This window comes from Astatotilapia calliptera, chromosome 3 (genome assembly GCF_964374335.1).
Source record: "Astatotilapia calliptera chromosome 3, fAstCal68.1, whole genome shotgun sequence".
Classification (NCBI taxonomy): domain Eukaryota; kingdom Metazoa; phylum Chordata; class Actinopteri; order Cichliformes; family Cichlidae; genus Astatotilapia; species Astatotilapia calliptera.
The window spans coordinates 30,542,433-30,556,261 of NC_137424.1; the positions used below are offsets into that span (position 1 = coordinate 30,542,433).

The following is a 13,829-nucleotide window of genomic DNA, read 5'->3' on the forward strand; positions in this document are numbered from 1 at the left end:
AGTTTGGCCCCCAACACTATTTTGTGGAGCAGAGAATTTTTTCCGAAACATTTCTAATTCTGCAGTGGAGCTGGTAGAGCTGCAAACACTTTCTTGAGTAATACAGTTGCACCCAGTTTATTTCAGAAGTTTTTTATTTCTTCTGTCAGTATCAGAAATCCTGAGGTAAATATAAACTGCAAACACACTTGTATGAATTGTTTAAGAGTTTTATTGAAAAGCAGCAATCTAAAGTCATCACATTTAGCTGAAATCTTAAAAAATAAAACTTTAGAAAAGTCATGATAAACTTTAAAAAGTGAAAATATGAGGTTCTGCTCTGTTATAAAGAAACAAAGATGAAACATTTTCAGTTTTACTGCTTGAAGCTGAAGTACACACATTCACTCCAGAAGTCACCAGTCTTGCTCTTGTTCTCCTGGTAACAACAAAGTACAAAGATTGAATTACACATTCGATGGTAAATGCAGCTCAGAGCGCTTTTTGTACAACATGCCTCACTTACCCATTCACACAAGCACCTTTTTTCGATGTTCAAGTGTTATAGTTTCTAACATTCACATATTCATAATCTGTTGTGACTTATGAAACAAAGTTGTTTTTTAACCTAAGAGTTACCTCTTTGTGTTTCATGGAGAAATTTGAAAAGCTTGGATGACATTCTGGGCAGCAGCAGCTGTTTATCTTGATGATCACACGCAAAGTGGAAATATAGTCAGAACGGTCATGAATGCAACAGCTCCTTTCAAGACAAAGGAGTCCATGTTATCTGCAGATAAAGGAGGAGAAATAAAATTGCGTTCAGCTGTATAAATTTAGAGTGGGAGTAGATGTTCTTCCTGAATGTACTTACTTTCAAAGTCCAGCTTGGTCCCGTTTCCAAACACTATGTGTCCACATGAGTCAACAGCACAGTAGTAGGTCCCAGCATGAGACAGATTCAGATGTGGGATTCATCGGGAAACTAGCGGATGATACCGTGGAGACAAAGACTATCACAACGTTTCCCAACCAGAAGCCGTGGGTGGATAAAACCATCCGCAACACTCTGAGATCCTGCACCGCTGCCTACAACACGGGACTCATGACGGGGGACATGGACCCGTACAAAGCCGCGTCATATAACGTGCGGAGGGCGGTGAAAGAGGCGAAGCAGCGCTACGGGAGGAAACTAGAGTCACAACTCCAACAGAGTGACTCTAGGAGCCTGTGGCGGGGACTAAGGACAATAACGGACTATAAAGCACCAACAACCGGTATGACGAACGCGGCCTTAACTCTGGCAGACGAGCTGAACACTTTCTATGCTCGCTTCGAGGCTGCAGCTAAGGTCTCCAACAATGCTAGTGTTAGCGGCGCTAACGGCTGCAGACAGGAAGATACTGCCAGCACCGGAAACGTGCTCGTCATCTCCGAGCATGAAGTAAGGAGAGCCTTCAAGAGAGTGAACACCAGGAAAGCAGCAGGACCAGACGGCATCCCAGGTCGTATCCTAAGAGACTGCGCATACCAGCTAGCTCCTGTGTTCACTGAGATATTCAACATCTCTTTATCTCAGTCGGTGATCCCCACATGCTTCAAAGAGTCCATCATTGTTCCTGTCCCGAAGAAACCCCACCCTGCTTCTCTCAATGACTATCGCCCTGTAGCCCTCACCTCAGTAGTGATGAAGTGCTTTGAACGCCTGGTCAGAGACTTCATCATTTCTTCACTACCAGACACACTGGACCCACTACAGTTCGCTTACCGTCCAAATCGTTCCACAGACGATGCCATCTCTCATCTCCTCCACACATCACTCACTCACTTGGACACTAGAAGGGGGAATTATGTTAAAATGCTCTTCATAGACTACAGCTCTGCATTTAACACCATAATTCCCTCCACACTCACCACCAAGCTGGAGCATCTGGGACTCAGCTCATCTATGTGTCAGTGGATCTCCAACTTCCTAACTGGCAGACCACAGGCAGTAAGGATGGGCGGACATGTCTCAGCCTCCACCACTCTCAGCACTGGAGCCCCCCAGGGGTGTGTTCTGAGCCCCCTGCTGTACTCTTTGTACACATATGACTGTGTGGCCACTACCAGCTCCACCACCATCATCAAGTTTGCTGACGACACCGTCGTGGTGGGCCTGATCTCTGATAACAACGAGACGGCCTACCTGAAGGAGATTAGGAATCTGGAGAACTGGTGCCAGAGGAACAACCTCCTTCTAAACGTCAGTAAGACAAAGGAGCTGATAGTGGACTTCAGCACTAAGCAGGAGAGGAACTACCAGACCCCCGTCATCAACGAGTGCCCAGTGGAGAGAGTGGACAGCTTCAAATACCTCGGAGTTCACATCACGCAGGACCTGTCATGGTCCTGTCACATCAACACCGTGGTGAAAAAGGCCCGACAGCGTCTCTACCACCTCAGACGCTTGAGAGACTTCCAACTGCCCTCCAAGGTGCTCAGGAACTTTTACTCGTGCACCATAGAGAGCATCCTGGCGGGAAACATCTTAACCTGGTTCGGGAACAGCACCATGCAGGACAGACGAGCTCTACAGAGGGTTGTGCGGTCAGCTGAGCGCACCATCCGCTCCGAGCTCCCTGACCTGCACTCAATCTACAGCAGGCGGTGCTGGACCAAGGCCAGGAAGATCGTGAAGGACCTCAGCCATTCCAACAACAGACTGTTCTCTCTGTTGAGGTCAGGAAAGCGATTCCGCTCCCTGAAGACCAACACAGAGAGACTGAGGAGGAGCTTCTTCCCGCAGGCGATACGGTCTCTCAATCACACCACCACACAGTACTGACCCACACATATGGTTCTTACACACACACTGGACTTTCTGGACTTTGGTTTTGCACAACACTGGTCACTATATTCTTCATTTCCGGTTAATACTTTTACAGCTGCTGTTATTGTGTATATATTTATTTAGATTTAGATTTCTTCATACATTCTTATATAGTTCCATATTGTGTATTGTGTATTTTGTTGTACAGTTATTTTATTTTCAACTTTAATTTATATATTTATCTTTATCTGATTCTTCCCAGTTAAATTTACCCTTCATTCTAATTTGTGTTGTACAATTATTTCATTTTTAACCTTAATTTATATTTTATTCCTTCCTAGTTAAATTTACCCTTTTTAATTTTTCATATTTATTTCCTTTCTTATTCATAGCCTTTTCCTTTTTTGTTTTCTTTAGGTCACGAGCAGTTGTCCAAGCATTTCACTACATATCGTACTGTGTATGACTGTGTACGTGACAAATAAAAATTTGAATTTGAATTTTTGAATTTGAGATCCTTCATTGGCAGGTTGTAGACACAGGCGTCAGGTTGTAGACACAGGCGTCAGGTTGTAGACACAGGCGTCTGCTTGTGGGTTAGTTTTCGTCCTACGATGATCATTTTTGCCTCCATAAGTGTAAATCAGTCCTGGACGAGATGTTTCTGTTTCTTTGAACCAGTAAACACTGTGTTCTTCATCACAGGTCCCAGTGTGTACCGTGCAGTTCAAAGTCACAGAGCCTCCTGGCTGGATGGTCACAACACAGTGAAGGACACTTTCCACCCCTCACATGGACTGTTTCCCTCCTTCCATCTGGCAGACGGTTTCGCAGCATCAAAACCGTAACGACCAGACACTGCAAGAACTTTCCGCCCCCAAGCACTCAGAGCCCTCAACTCACTACCACCAAAGGACCGAAAAACACAAACAGTTTTACAAACACGTCATAAAACTCACCAAAAAGACTCAAAACCAACACAAAATTCCACAAATTTACTACAAACTGGACGTGGGAACAATATGCTTATCTGCACACCTCAGTCACATAGTTACTGTCTTTGTGTATTGTACATAGATATATTTGGTAATAGTACCTTTTTAGCTCTTATTTTATTATAGTTTTATATCTCTTGGAGATAATTTGTTTTATATTCTCATAAATGCACCATGCGGAGCTTGGGGTGAAACGGCATTTCGGTACGCTGTATACTGTGTATATTTTTTTACTGACCATAAAGACCTTAAATCTTGAATCTTAAATTAATGACTGAGATTAATGACTGCTTCCTTTGTCCATCCAGTAACCATGGACACGACCAGTGTCCAGCACCAGTCTGCCCAGCTGGTTAATCCCTCTGTTGTCCCTGCTAGAATTTCCAGCAGTGAAATTCTGGGATCCAATCTTCTGAACTGCTCATCTCGCAGAAGACGAAGGGAACAGCAAAGTGTCTCCGGACGTTTCAGTTTATACTTTGTCAAGTGCCCACCTTTCTACCTTAAATATCCAGTCACTGATCTTCAACAACACTTTATAATTTTCTCTCTTTTAACATGGAAAATTTCATTACATTAGAACATTCAGTCATATATGAATAAGCTTCACATGACGATTTATCCAGTTTAGATTCCATTAGCACGTTCACTTTAGCATAATCCTTTTAATCCACATACTTTTTCTCTTTAAAACTGTTTGTCAATCACAATTTGAGACTGAATTAAGCCTGTCTTTAAAATCATTCGTAACTTTTCGCAACATTTAAAACTATTCTTTTTGTTCAAAAGTATGGGTGATGCTAGGGTTGGCGACACAGTCCTTTTCTCAGTCCCAGACATGAATAAAGTTAAACTGTGGATCATGTCTACACACCTAAAATCTAGAAATTACAGAAATAATTTCCACTACTCAATCTGCATTTCTTTGATAACATATTGAGCAGACATATATTTTTGATTTATCTTTGATTTAAAAAAAGATTATCTACATAGTAGCAGATAGGCAAGCTTTGTTTTAGCACTCATTTTCATTTTTAACACGTAAGGCTGGGTGTCAAGTTGTTTTACCACCTCAGCTGTGATGGCAGGGGGCGGCCACGGGGACTTCAATCTCTCACCCACTCAGCTGTCCAAAAAATCTGGTTAATCATAGTTAATATGTTTGTATTGTATTGTATTTTGTTGTATTTACTTTTAAAAAAAATCTTTGACTAATGTTAAAAGACTAACGCTAAAAGAAATGAAATCAGGAAAGTGGCAATTATTTTTTATGACACTGTTTATAAGCATTTAAATCAAATGCAGAGCTGAGTACAGGATCTACTACATATAAACACTGTGAATTTCAGATTCCAGCACACAGGCTAAAAACTGTTTTGTTTGGAACAAAATCAAACTCATCTTAATATAAAGTTGCAAAACTCATATCAGGAAGTTCACAGACAACAAATGTCTTTAGGTCTTTAAATGCTGAAGCCTGTTAAAAATAACAAAAGCACAAAAACAGATAAGAAACTCATCCAGTTCTACTGCCTCATACTAGAGTAGACACTTTCAGCCTTGCTGTTGTTACTCTTTCTTCTTGGTCTGCCAGCTCTCGGATCCCTTAAAGCCGCATAATGGATGTCTCCTTCATTGTGCTGATAATAAAATATAAAATATATACAGTTGCATAAAATTACTTAAAAGACTGAAAATAAATTGAGTCAGTTGTTAACATTTGAATGTCAACACAAAAATTACCTCTGTGTCTGCTGAGGAAAGAGGAGACGTTCTTGGATGAGACTCTAAAAAAAACAACGGATGAAGTTCTCTGACTATGATGCTGGGTTGATTCAGTTTATATTGATAGTAACAATAGCAGTTGCAGTACCTGTGCACGTGGTGCTGTTTCTCTTGTGGGTTACACACAATAAAAAAGCCATTAAAACACTCAGAAGTGTGGTGAATGCCAACGCTCCACTCAAGAAATACACAGAGACACAACAGTTCCCCTCATCTGTGGACAGACACCAGGAAACATTAAAGATCCTTGACTATACTCTTATGTACTTTATAATAATATTGCCAAGTTACTCACCCTTAAAGTCCAGCTTGGTCCTGTTTCCAAACAGTATGTGTCCACATGAGGCAACAGCACAGTAGTAGGTCCCAGCATGAGCCGTATTCAGGCTCTTCATTGGCAGGTTGTAGACACAGGTATGTGTCTGTGTGTTGGGTTTCCTCTCACACTGATCATTCCTGCCTCCATGGGTGTAAATGATTCTTGGGAAAGACTCTTCAGAGTCTCTGAACCAGTAAACACTGTGTTCTTCATCACAGGTCCCAGTGTGTACTGTACAGTTCAGAGTCACAGAGCCTCCTGGTTGGATGGTCTCAAATGCTGACTGATGCACTAAAGTTGGGATGTCCAAACCTGAACCCTTTACATCAACAAAAGTACCCTCTCCAAACTCAAACATGTAGCCATAAGCTCCACAGTAGTAAATAGCAGAGTCTGAAATTTGCACTTTTGTTATCTTTAAGTAGATTTTTCTTTCCTCAGTAGCTGCTGTGAATCGTGAATCATTCTTGAATTCATCATGAAACGTAGCATTGGTGCCGTACTTGTACAAAGTAGAAATGAGCTTCAGTTTGTGTCCCAAGTTCAGCTTGTACCAGAAAAACTTTGCCACATCGTTACCGTTATAAAAACAATTCAAAGTCACACTTTGCCCAGTATTAACTGATATAAAACGTCTTTCTTGATCAACAGACAATTTCAAATCATTTGTGTGAGCTGAAATAAAATGAGAACCAAGTAAGTACACAGGACACATGAAGGCATGGCAAAAAGGTTCAGACGGTAGTTTAAAGAGAAACTTACCCATTTGCCCCAGAAACAAACATGTGAGGTAAAAGGCAAACTGTGTCGATGTCATCATGTTGTGGTGAATGGAAAGAGTCTCAATCCTGTCTTCACTTTTAAGAGAGAAGAATGCATTTTATTGGCCAACCAGAGATGACTCAGCATGTGCTATTTAGGGAGCTTGATCACATGTCCACTGAGACCTATAGTGTTAAGCTTTGATTCTGGATTGATGAGAAACAAAGTTAACGCTTTTTCATTTGAACATCAAATATTTGATTTACAACTCCAACTCCTGTAGTGTGATTTCTTTATACAGAATCACACACTAAGACATGCAAAAAGAAGATAATAGTATTTTAAATGAAACACAGGAAGATGTATAGTTATGTAAAGCTGGACAGATTTTATTTTTACGTGACCACTTTTTAAAAAAAATTTAAAAAGGCTTTAAATAAATGTTATCTTTACTCTTAATTTGTTGTTCAAAATATTGGTTTTGAATAAAATATTTTGAATCTTCACTTAAAATTCACATCTTTTTGCAGCATTATTCATTTTGAATTATTTTACATGAAATACATATATTTCACATACGTGTGAACTAGAGGACTAATATGGATGCAGACTACAACTTCATGAGGTGATGGGTGCATACAAATTTGTCTACAGTCAGGACACAGCCATCAGTATGTGGGACACGCTCTACCAGGTGAGTATGCTTGGTGAGGGATTCTTTATTATTAATCCTTTATTTATCCAGGTAAAAAATCTCATTGAGATTAAAAATCTCATTTCCAAGAGAGACCTGGCATTCTTGATGACAATGCTGCAATACCCCCAATTTTACAGGTATTTTTGTGTCTGTTCTAAAAAATTTTAGTTCAATGACACAGTGTAACAGAAGAAGAGACAATTGTTTTCCTGACTTATCCATTATTCTTTACTTCTTTTCAGAATTTTCATTTGCTTGCACAATTCAATTCAATTTTATTTATATAGCGCCAAATCACAACAAAAGTCGCCTCAAGGCGCTTCATAGGTACAGAGAAAAACCCAACAATCATATGACCCCCTATGAACAAGCACTTTGGCGACAGTGGGGAGGAAAAACTCCCTTTTAACAGGAAGAAACCTCCAGCAGAACCAGGCTCAGGGAGGGGCGGGGCCATCTGCTGCGACCGGTTGGGGTGAGAGAAGGAAGACAGGACAGTTGAACTGTCATGAGCAACAATTGTGATGTGGTTATGAAAGCATGCTGATGTCATGATATGTCCATCCATAAGCCAATTCAAGGTCATGGTGTTGCAGGCTGGCTCTCTCAGGGGATGGACCCAAAGGCAGGACTCCAGAGAGAAAGCAAGAACTCTGATGATAACTTTCAGTAATGGGATGTACAGTGGCGAAGCTTTGGAGTGTGTTAAATCCAGGAAGTCTTTAATGAAACATGTATTGACGTCGCAAACAGGTGAGCTTGATTGCTTCAGGTGCGTCCAGGAGGAGGATGGAGATCCCAGAAGGATCCCACCACACATCCATACAGACAGAGAGAGAGGCAGGAGGACTAGAGGACCATGACAGTTGGTGTGATTTATGAACATATATATATTCCTTCAAATTTTGTGTGAAAAATGCTGACAGGTGAAAGGACATTTACCGTCCCAGGACCTGAAGCTCAGTAAAGCACTCCTTCGACAGCCACACCCATCTGTTCTCTGATTGGATTGTTAAAATTGGGATTGACATTACATTGACCAATCACCAGCAAGGAAGAAAAACTGGGTCAAAATTCATACTTGCAAGTAGTGACGGAATTTCTGGCTCTTTTTAGAGAACCAGCTCTTTCAGGTCAGCTCACTAAAAAGAGCTCTTCAGGTTGTTTTGTTGCTTTAATTAATTAATTATTAACAACAATATAAAAATATGCACAAAAGGAATTACTAATGTAAAAAAGAAACATGGTTTTATTTAGATATGTTTATATATAAATATATGTGGTGGCCCATAGAGACAAAGCACGTACAAACTCCAAAACACATTTGTAGCGTTAACTGAACTTCCAAAACAGAGCTACCGAGATCACTTAAATTACACAATTGAAAGCATATGTGTATGGTTTGTGTATTTATACACAAGCACTCATATACATTCAAATAAAAAAATGTTTATTTACCTGTTACTACCACACACCAAATCCGGTCGTTGGTACTTCGTGGCTTGTGTAGCCGCTAGGTAACAAAAGCTCAACACTGTGCCTAGCATCCTGGAGCACTTCTGTTGTGTTTTGTACGTGTTTTGGAGTTTTTACGTGCTTCTGAGTTTTTACATTTTGGAGTTTTTATGTGCTTCTGAGTTTTTACATACTATGGAGTTCGTACGTGCTTTGTCTCTAGCGGCCACAGTAAATATACTTTTATCTATTCACTCCACATAAAATGTAATAAATAAATCTGTCATGATGTGGAATGGACTCAAGCGCAGACGAGGCAGCTAAAATACAGTTCCGTTTATTGGTATACAACACCAGGTGCCCTCTCATACAAGTGAGAGGGCAAGGGGGATCCAGGGCACAGGGGAATCCGGAAAAGGAGCTCTTCACACACGAGGGACTCCACAAAACACAGCACATCACCAATCTTGCACACCCAGGGCTCCAAGGGAAACGGAATTCCTGTTCACGGAAAATAAGCGATTAATCTCATCAATCAGCGACGTGAAAAGACAACAAGGAACTAGTACTCCGGAGATTACTACCGAGGTTACTCAATAATCCAGCAATGAGATGTTTCCAGCCACTGCTGGATTTTAAAATTTTAAAATCTTACTTCTTGCATACAAGTGTATCCATAAATCTGCTCCTTCATATTTGTGTGACCTGCTCCATATCACCACTGTTTCCCGCACTCTCAGATCATCATCTGCTATTCATCTTACTGTTCCGTCCTCACACCTTATCACTATGGGCAACAGAGCTTTCAGTCGCTCTGCTCCTCGGCTCTGGAACTCTCTTCCTCCTGCACTAAGAAATATTGACTCCCTCTCCGTATTTAAGACACAGCTCAAAACACATCTGTTTAAACTGGCTTATTCGCTTTAATGCTGATTTTATCTGTTGTCACGCTCTGTTTTGTAATTTTAACTTATTTTATGTATTTTATGACTATTGTTCCTTTTATTAATTGTGTTTTTGTAAGGTGACCTTGGGTTTCTGAAAGGCGCCCTCAAATAAAATGTATTATTATTATTATTATTATTATTACTGCCTTAAGTAGTCGATGAGGTTACGCAATGAGCCACAATATAATTTGTATCTAAATTATATCTATCACTGTAGCTATGTTTATACATGTTCTCCTTGTTTATTGTGTGGGGTAAGTGATGATGGGAATAGTGGGATTCAATAGAATGTTGAGCATGGGGTAGGGATTAATAAGTATGTTATACTTCTTCCTACTCCATTTCAGACCTAATAATTGTCATTTCATGTCATTTAGACTCTGTTTTATTTTATTTTATTTATTTTCTTTTTTTTGTTTTATCTGAGCACATACGTGTGTGTATTTACATATATATTTGTATTTGTAAATGCAAGTATGTGTACTTGTGTATATATTGTTTTTTTCTGTATATGTCTGAAATAAAGATACAATACAATCTCAGGTGCGAGGGCCAGGAGCGTGAGCTTGCAATGAGCTCTGCCCCGGTGAGACAGGGCAAGCGTGAGAGAGGCAGTTGTAAACAAGAAACATATGTAGCCAACCTGAGTCCGCCGGGCAGACACGGGGAGCATGACAAAATCATATAATACAAAAACCAACTATGCACTAGGGGTGCAACAATACTTGTATCGATATTGAACCATTCGATACAGTGCTTTTGCATTGAACAATACAACATTTTTTATGTATTTTATCAACTTTCCTTCTGACGATGCTGTCTGTGTTGAGCGCTCAGTGGATCTGCGCTCGACAGTGCAGCCTAGGCGAAGTAGTCGAACGCAGATTCAATGAGCGCAGGGCAAGCTTGCAAGACAGAAGTTAAGCTCTCTGTTGCAACATGGCAAATTGAACCTCCCCCACCCTCATTCAGATCTGGCGTTTGGAACTATTTTGGTTTTCATGTGACGTATGACCCTGAAGGTAAGCGCCTCATGGAAAAAAGTAAAAGAGTATGTTGGATGTGCCACGCAATGTTCAATTACATGGGTGGGAGCTAGTGCGTTAGCGCAGTTAGCTCGTTAACGTGTTGGCCGTCCAGCCCCACACACAGGGCGATCCGCGGTAGCTTGTTAACGGAGATTTGCCGTGTTGTGGCGTTAACGTCATTTCAGATTAACGCTGACAGCACTAGTGGGAACACAACGAATATGACTGCACATTTACGCTGATATCATCCTAGTGCAAAGACAAGTGGAAGCAGACAAAAACAACAAGCCTGCATGCTACAAACTTTACCCGAGTCATTTAGACAGCCGTTAGCACATGATTCTCCTTATGGGGACCTGATATGTTTAATATGCTGCTGAGAATATAGTCCAGAAGAAGCGTATAGTATAGCTTTTATTTTGGAAAGAGCCATTTCTCTGTAATAAACTCTCTTTTCCAAAGACGAGTGATTTCCGGATCAGATAGATTAATTTTTTTATTACTTTGTTTCAGCAACATTAAATTTAAAAACTGTACTTTTGAGTTAAAATATATATTTATAATTTTAATAAATGACAAATTAAAAAGGCATGAACATTCTTTTTTGTATCGAAAAAATATCGAACCGTGACACCAAAGTATCGAATCAAACTGAACCGTGAATTTTGTGTAGCGTTGCACCCCTACTATTCACATTTCAACTTTTAATTGTTTAAATTTTCAGCTCTTTCCTTTGAAACAAATTTAAAGTGAAACAACTCAAAACACTGTAAACCACAACACAATTAAATATAAATTAAAATATGAAAACAAAAAGAAGATGCACATTCTCTGTCATATAGGCCCGCATGGATAAACTTTCTGAATCCTTTATCATCTGCAACTGAAAATAGTTGTGGATGATTACTATACCTTTCTAATGTGACGTTGTTGTCCCCAGTGTTGCCAACTCCTCAGTAAGGAAAATCGCTATTGGTTGTCCTAAAAGTCGCTAGAAGTCGCTAAATGTAGTCATCGCCTAATTTGCATAATTGGTCATGCTAATCTAATTGTAACCTATGTTGTTGGAGAGAGAAATAACATGGAAGAGAATTGAGTAAGTGAGTAAAAAACGTCCTAAATGCATTTAGAGTTTATTTAGAACTACAAATTAAAATTAAAACTACAAATCATTCTTTTAGCAATTATTGTTTTTTTTAATGTCACAATTCCAACCCTGCTCCTTTACCCAGGCTTGGACCGGCAAAAGTGACCCGAAATAGACACTCTGGTGGAGTTACTTTGTGTGTGTGTGTTTATAAGTAGTTTTAAACCTTATGATCCACAAAACAACATAAGAGTAAAAGAAGAACTGACTGCGTTACAGCACCCGCTACTTGTTGAGAGTAAAAGCGATACGTGCTTTCACGTCTTTTTTTAGCGACTCTTTTTAGAAAAAAAGTCGCTAAGGGGTCTGAAAACTCGCTAAATATAGCGACAAAGTCGCTAAGTTAGCAACGCTGGTTGTCCCTGGCTCTCGTTCTCTCTCTCTCCCTCCCACTCTGTTCCTGTGCTACTGCGAGTGTAACTACTGCCCCTCCCCCCTCTGCCCAGTGCAAAGCACAAGGCTCGTGTGCGGAGTGAAGCGGAAAAAAGTGCGAGAGAGAGGGTGAGAGAAAGAAAAAAAAACAACCCACGAGTCGGCTCACATCGTTCAGTTCAAAGACCCGGGCTGTTTTGTTCGTGACCGACACATCACTACTTGCAAGTTGGATCTGTAACCAGACCTTAACAAAAATAATTTGTAACTTGTGTAAATATTTTTTGCAAACACACACACAAAGAAGACATACAAACAGGATGTATGTAGATGCACAAACATAACACTTTCAGTTTACATGGTTACAAAACTCAGTTCACAACTACGCATTTGATTTACAAGTACAAAATATTTATGACCACAATTTGAGCCCATAGAGCGCCACCCCAAGGCAGATCAGCAAATATACTCTATAAACACTCATGAACCATGGATCCCAGACTAAATCTGTCCTACAACATCTTTCAATCTGAAGAGCACATGATGACCAAAACCCCCCTCTCTTTCCTGTTCAGGGTGATGTTGTGATGCACAAAAACAATTTAAATAAACAGGTTGGAAAGCTCGGGCTCATTATAAACATGTTATTATCAGGAAAACTAAAAAGACAGCAGCGGTGTACTCTTTACAGTCCTTTATTTTTATGATATACTGGAACAAGAGGCTTTCATTGACAGCTGATGCAAAGAATTGGAGGTAAAATTTTACTCTCCAGTACTGTTAAAAATATGATTGTTCTTACAGCCTGATATCACAGTTGCTCATTACATTATGGAAAAGTCAAATCATGGATCATCAACTTCATTAAAACATTTAAAGTGTGAAGGCTGATCTTTGTTATCCCGTAATTATTATTTTTTATTTTAATTTAATGTTGATGAATGACTACACAGGTATGATGGGTCACATGGAGATAGTTCTCAATATCTGCAAAACCTCACAAAAACCAATCAAGCATCAGCTTTTGACACTGAAACAAAGAATGATCCTAACATCTCTATGTTGTTTGACAGTGTGCCATGCTTATTATTTAAAGTAAGTAGTTGTTTGCCAGTGAATAACAGTATTTGTTCATTTTTTTCTGTCTATAAAACAGTACCAGAATAGCTGGGATGGGTATAAACTGGAAAAGCACTTGCATGTTTGTTTTTAAAAAGCTTTTTCAGTAGATTTATTGGAAAGAACATCTCTTCAGTTACCACGTTTAGGTGAAATCATAAAACCAAAACTATAGATAAAGGAATTCTGTACTTTGTCTCTGTATATCACAGCAAAGATGAAACATTTTCAGCTACTCTGCTTTACAGTAATGTAGATGCATTCACTCCAGGTGTCATCCCGCTCTCTTCTTGATCTGTTTGTTTTGTTCTCCCTTAAAATGTTCTGGTGATCCTAGTAAAGGAAAAAAGTAAATCACAAATGTGCTTCTTTGAAGGATAAAAATTCCTGAACCAAAACAGAAATTACATCT

General features: G+C 39.7%; 1 protein-coding gene across 1 annotated transcript; it reads right to left on the reverse strand.

Moving 5' to 3' along the window:
* Window positions 1–3,529: 3,529 nt before the first annotated feature.
* On the reverse strand, window positions 3,530–6,878 carry LOC113011868 (uncharacterized). Its single transcript, XM_026151674.2, has 5 exons — window positions 6,653–6,878; window positions 5,867–6,565; window positions 5,660–5,785; window positions 5,530–5,573; window positions 3,530–5,426 (listed from the first exon to the last, which is right to left on the reverse strand). The coding sequence occupies exons 1-5, from the start codon at window positions 6,708–6,710 to the stop codon at window positions 5,313–5,315; spliced, it is 1,041 nt and encodes a 346-aa protein (XP_026007459.1). The 5' UTR covers window positions 6,711–6,878; the 3' UTR covers window positions 3,530–5,312.
* Window positions 6,879–13,829: the final 6,951 nt, after the last annotated feature.

Coding starts and splice junctions, on each gene's coding strand:
- LOC113011868 (XM_026151674.2), bottom strand. CDS start 6,710: ATGATGACATCGACACAGTTTGCCTTTTACCTCACATGTTTGTTTCTG. Junction 5,574..5,659: donor AAACAGCACCACGTGCACAG/GTACTGCAACTG, acceptor TGTTTTTTTTAG/AGTCTCATCCAAGAACGTCT. Junction 5,427..5,529: donor TTTCCTCAGCAGACACAGAG/GTAATTTTTGTG, acceptor TTTTATTATCAG/CACAATGAAGGAGACATCCA.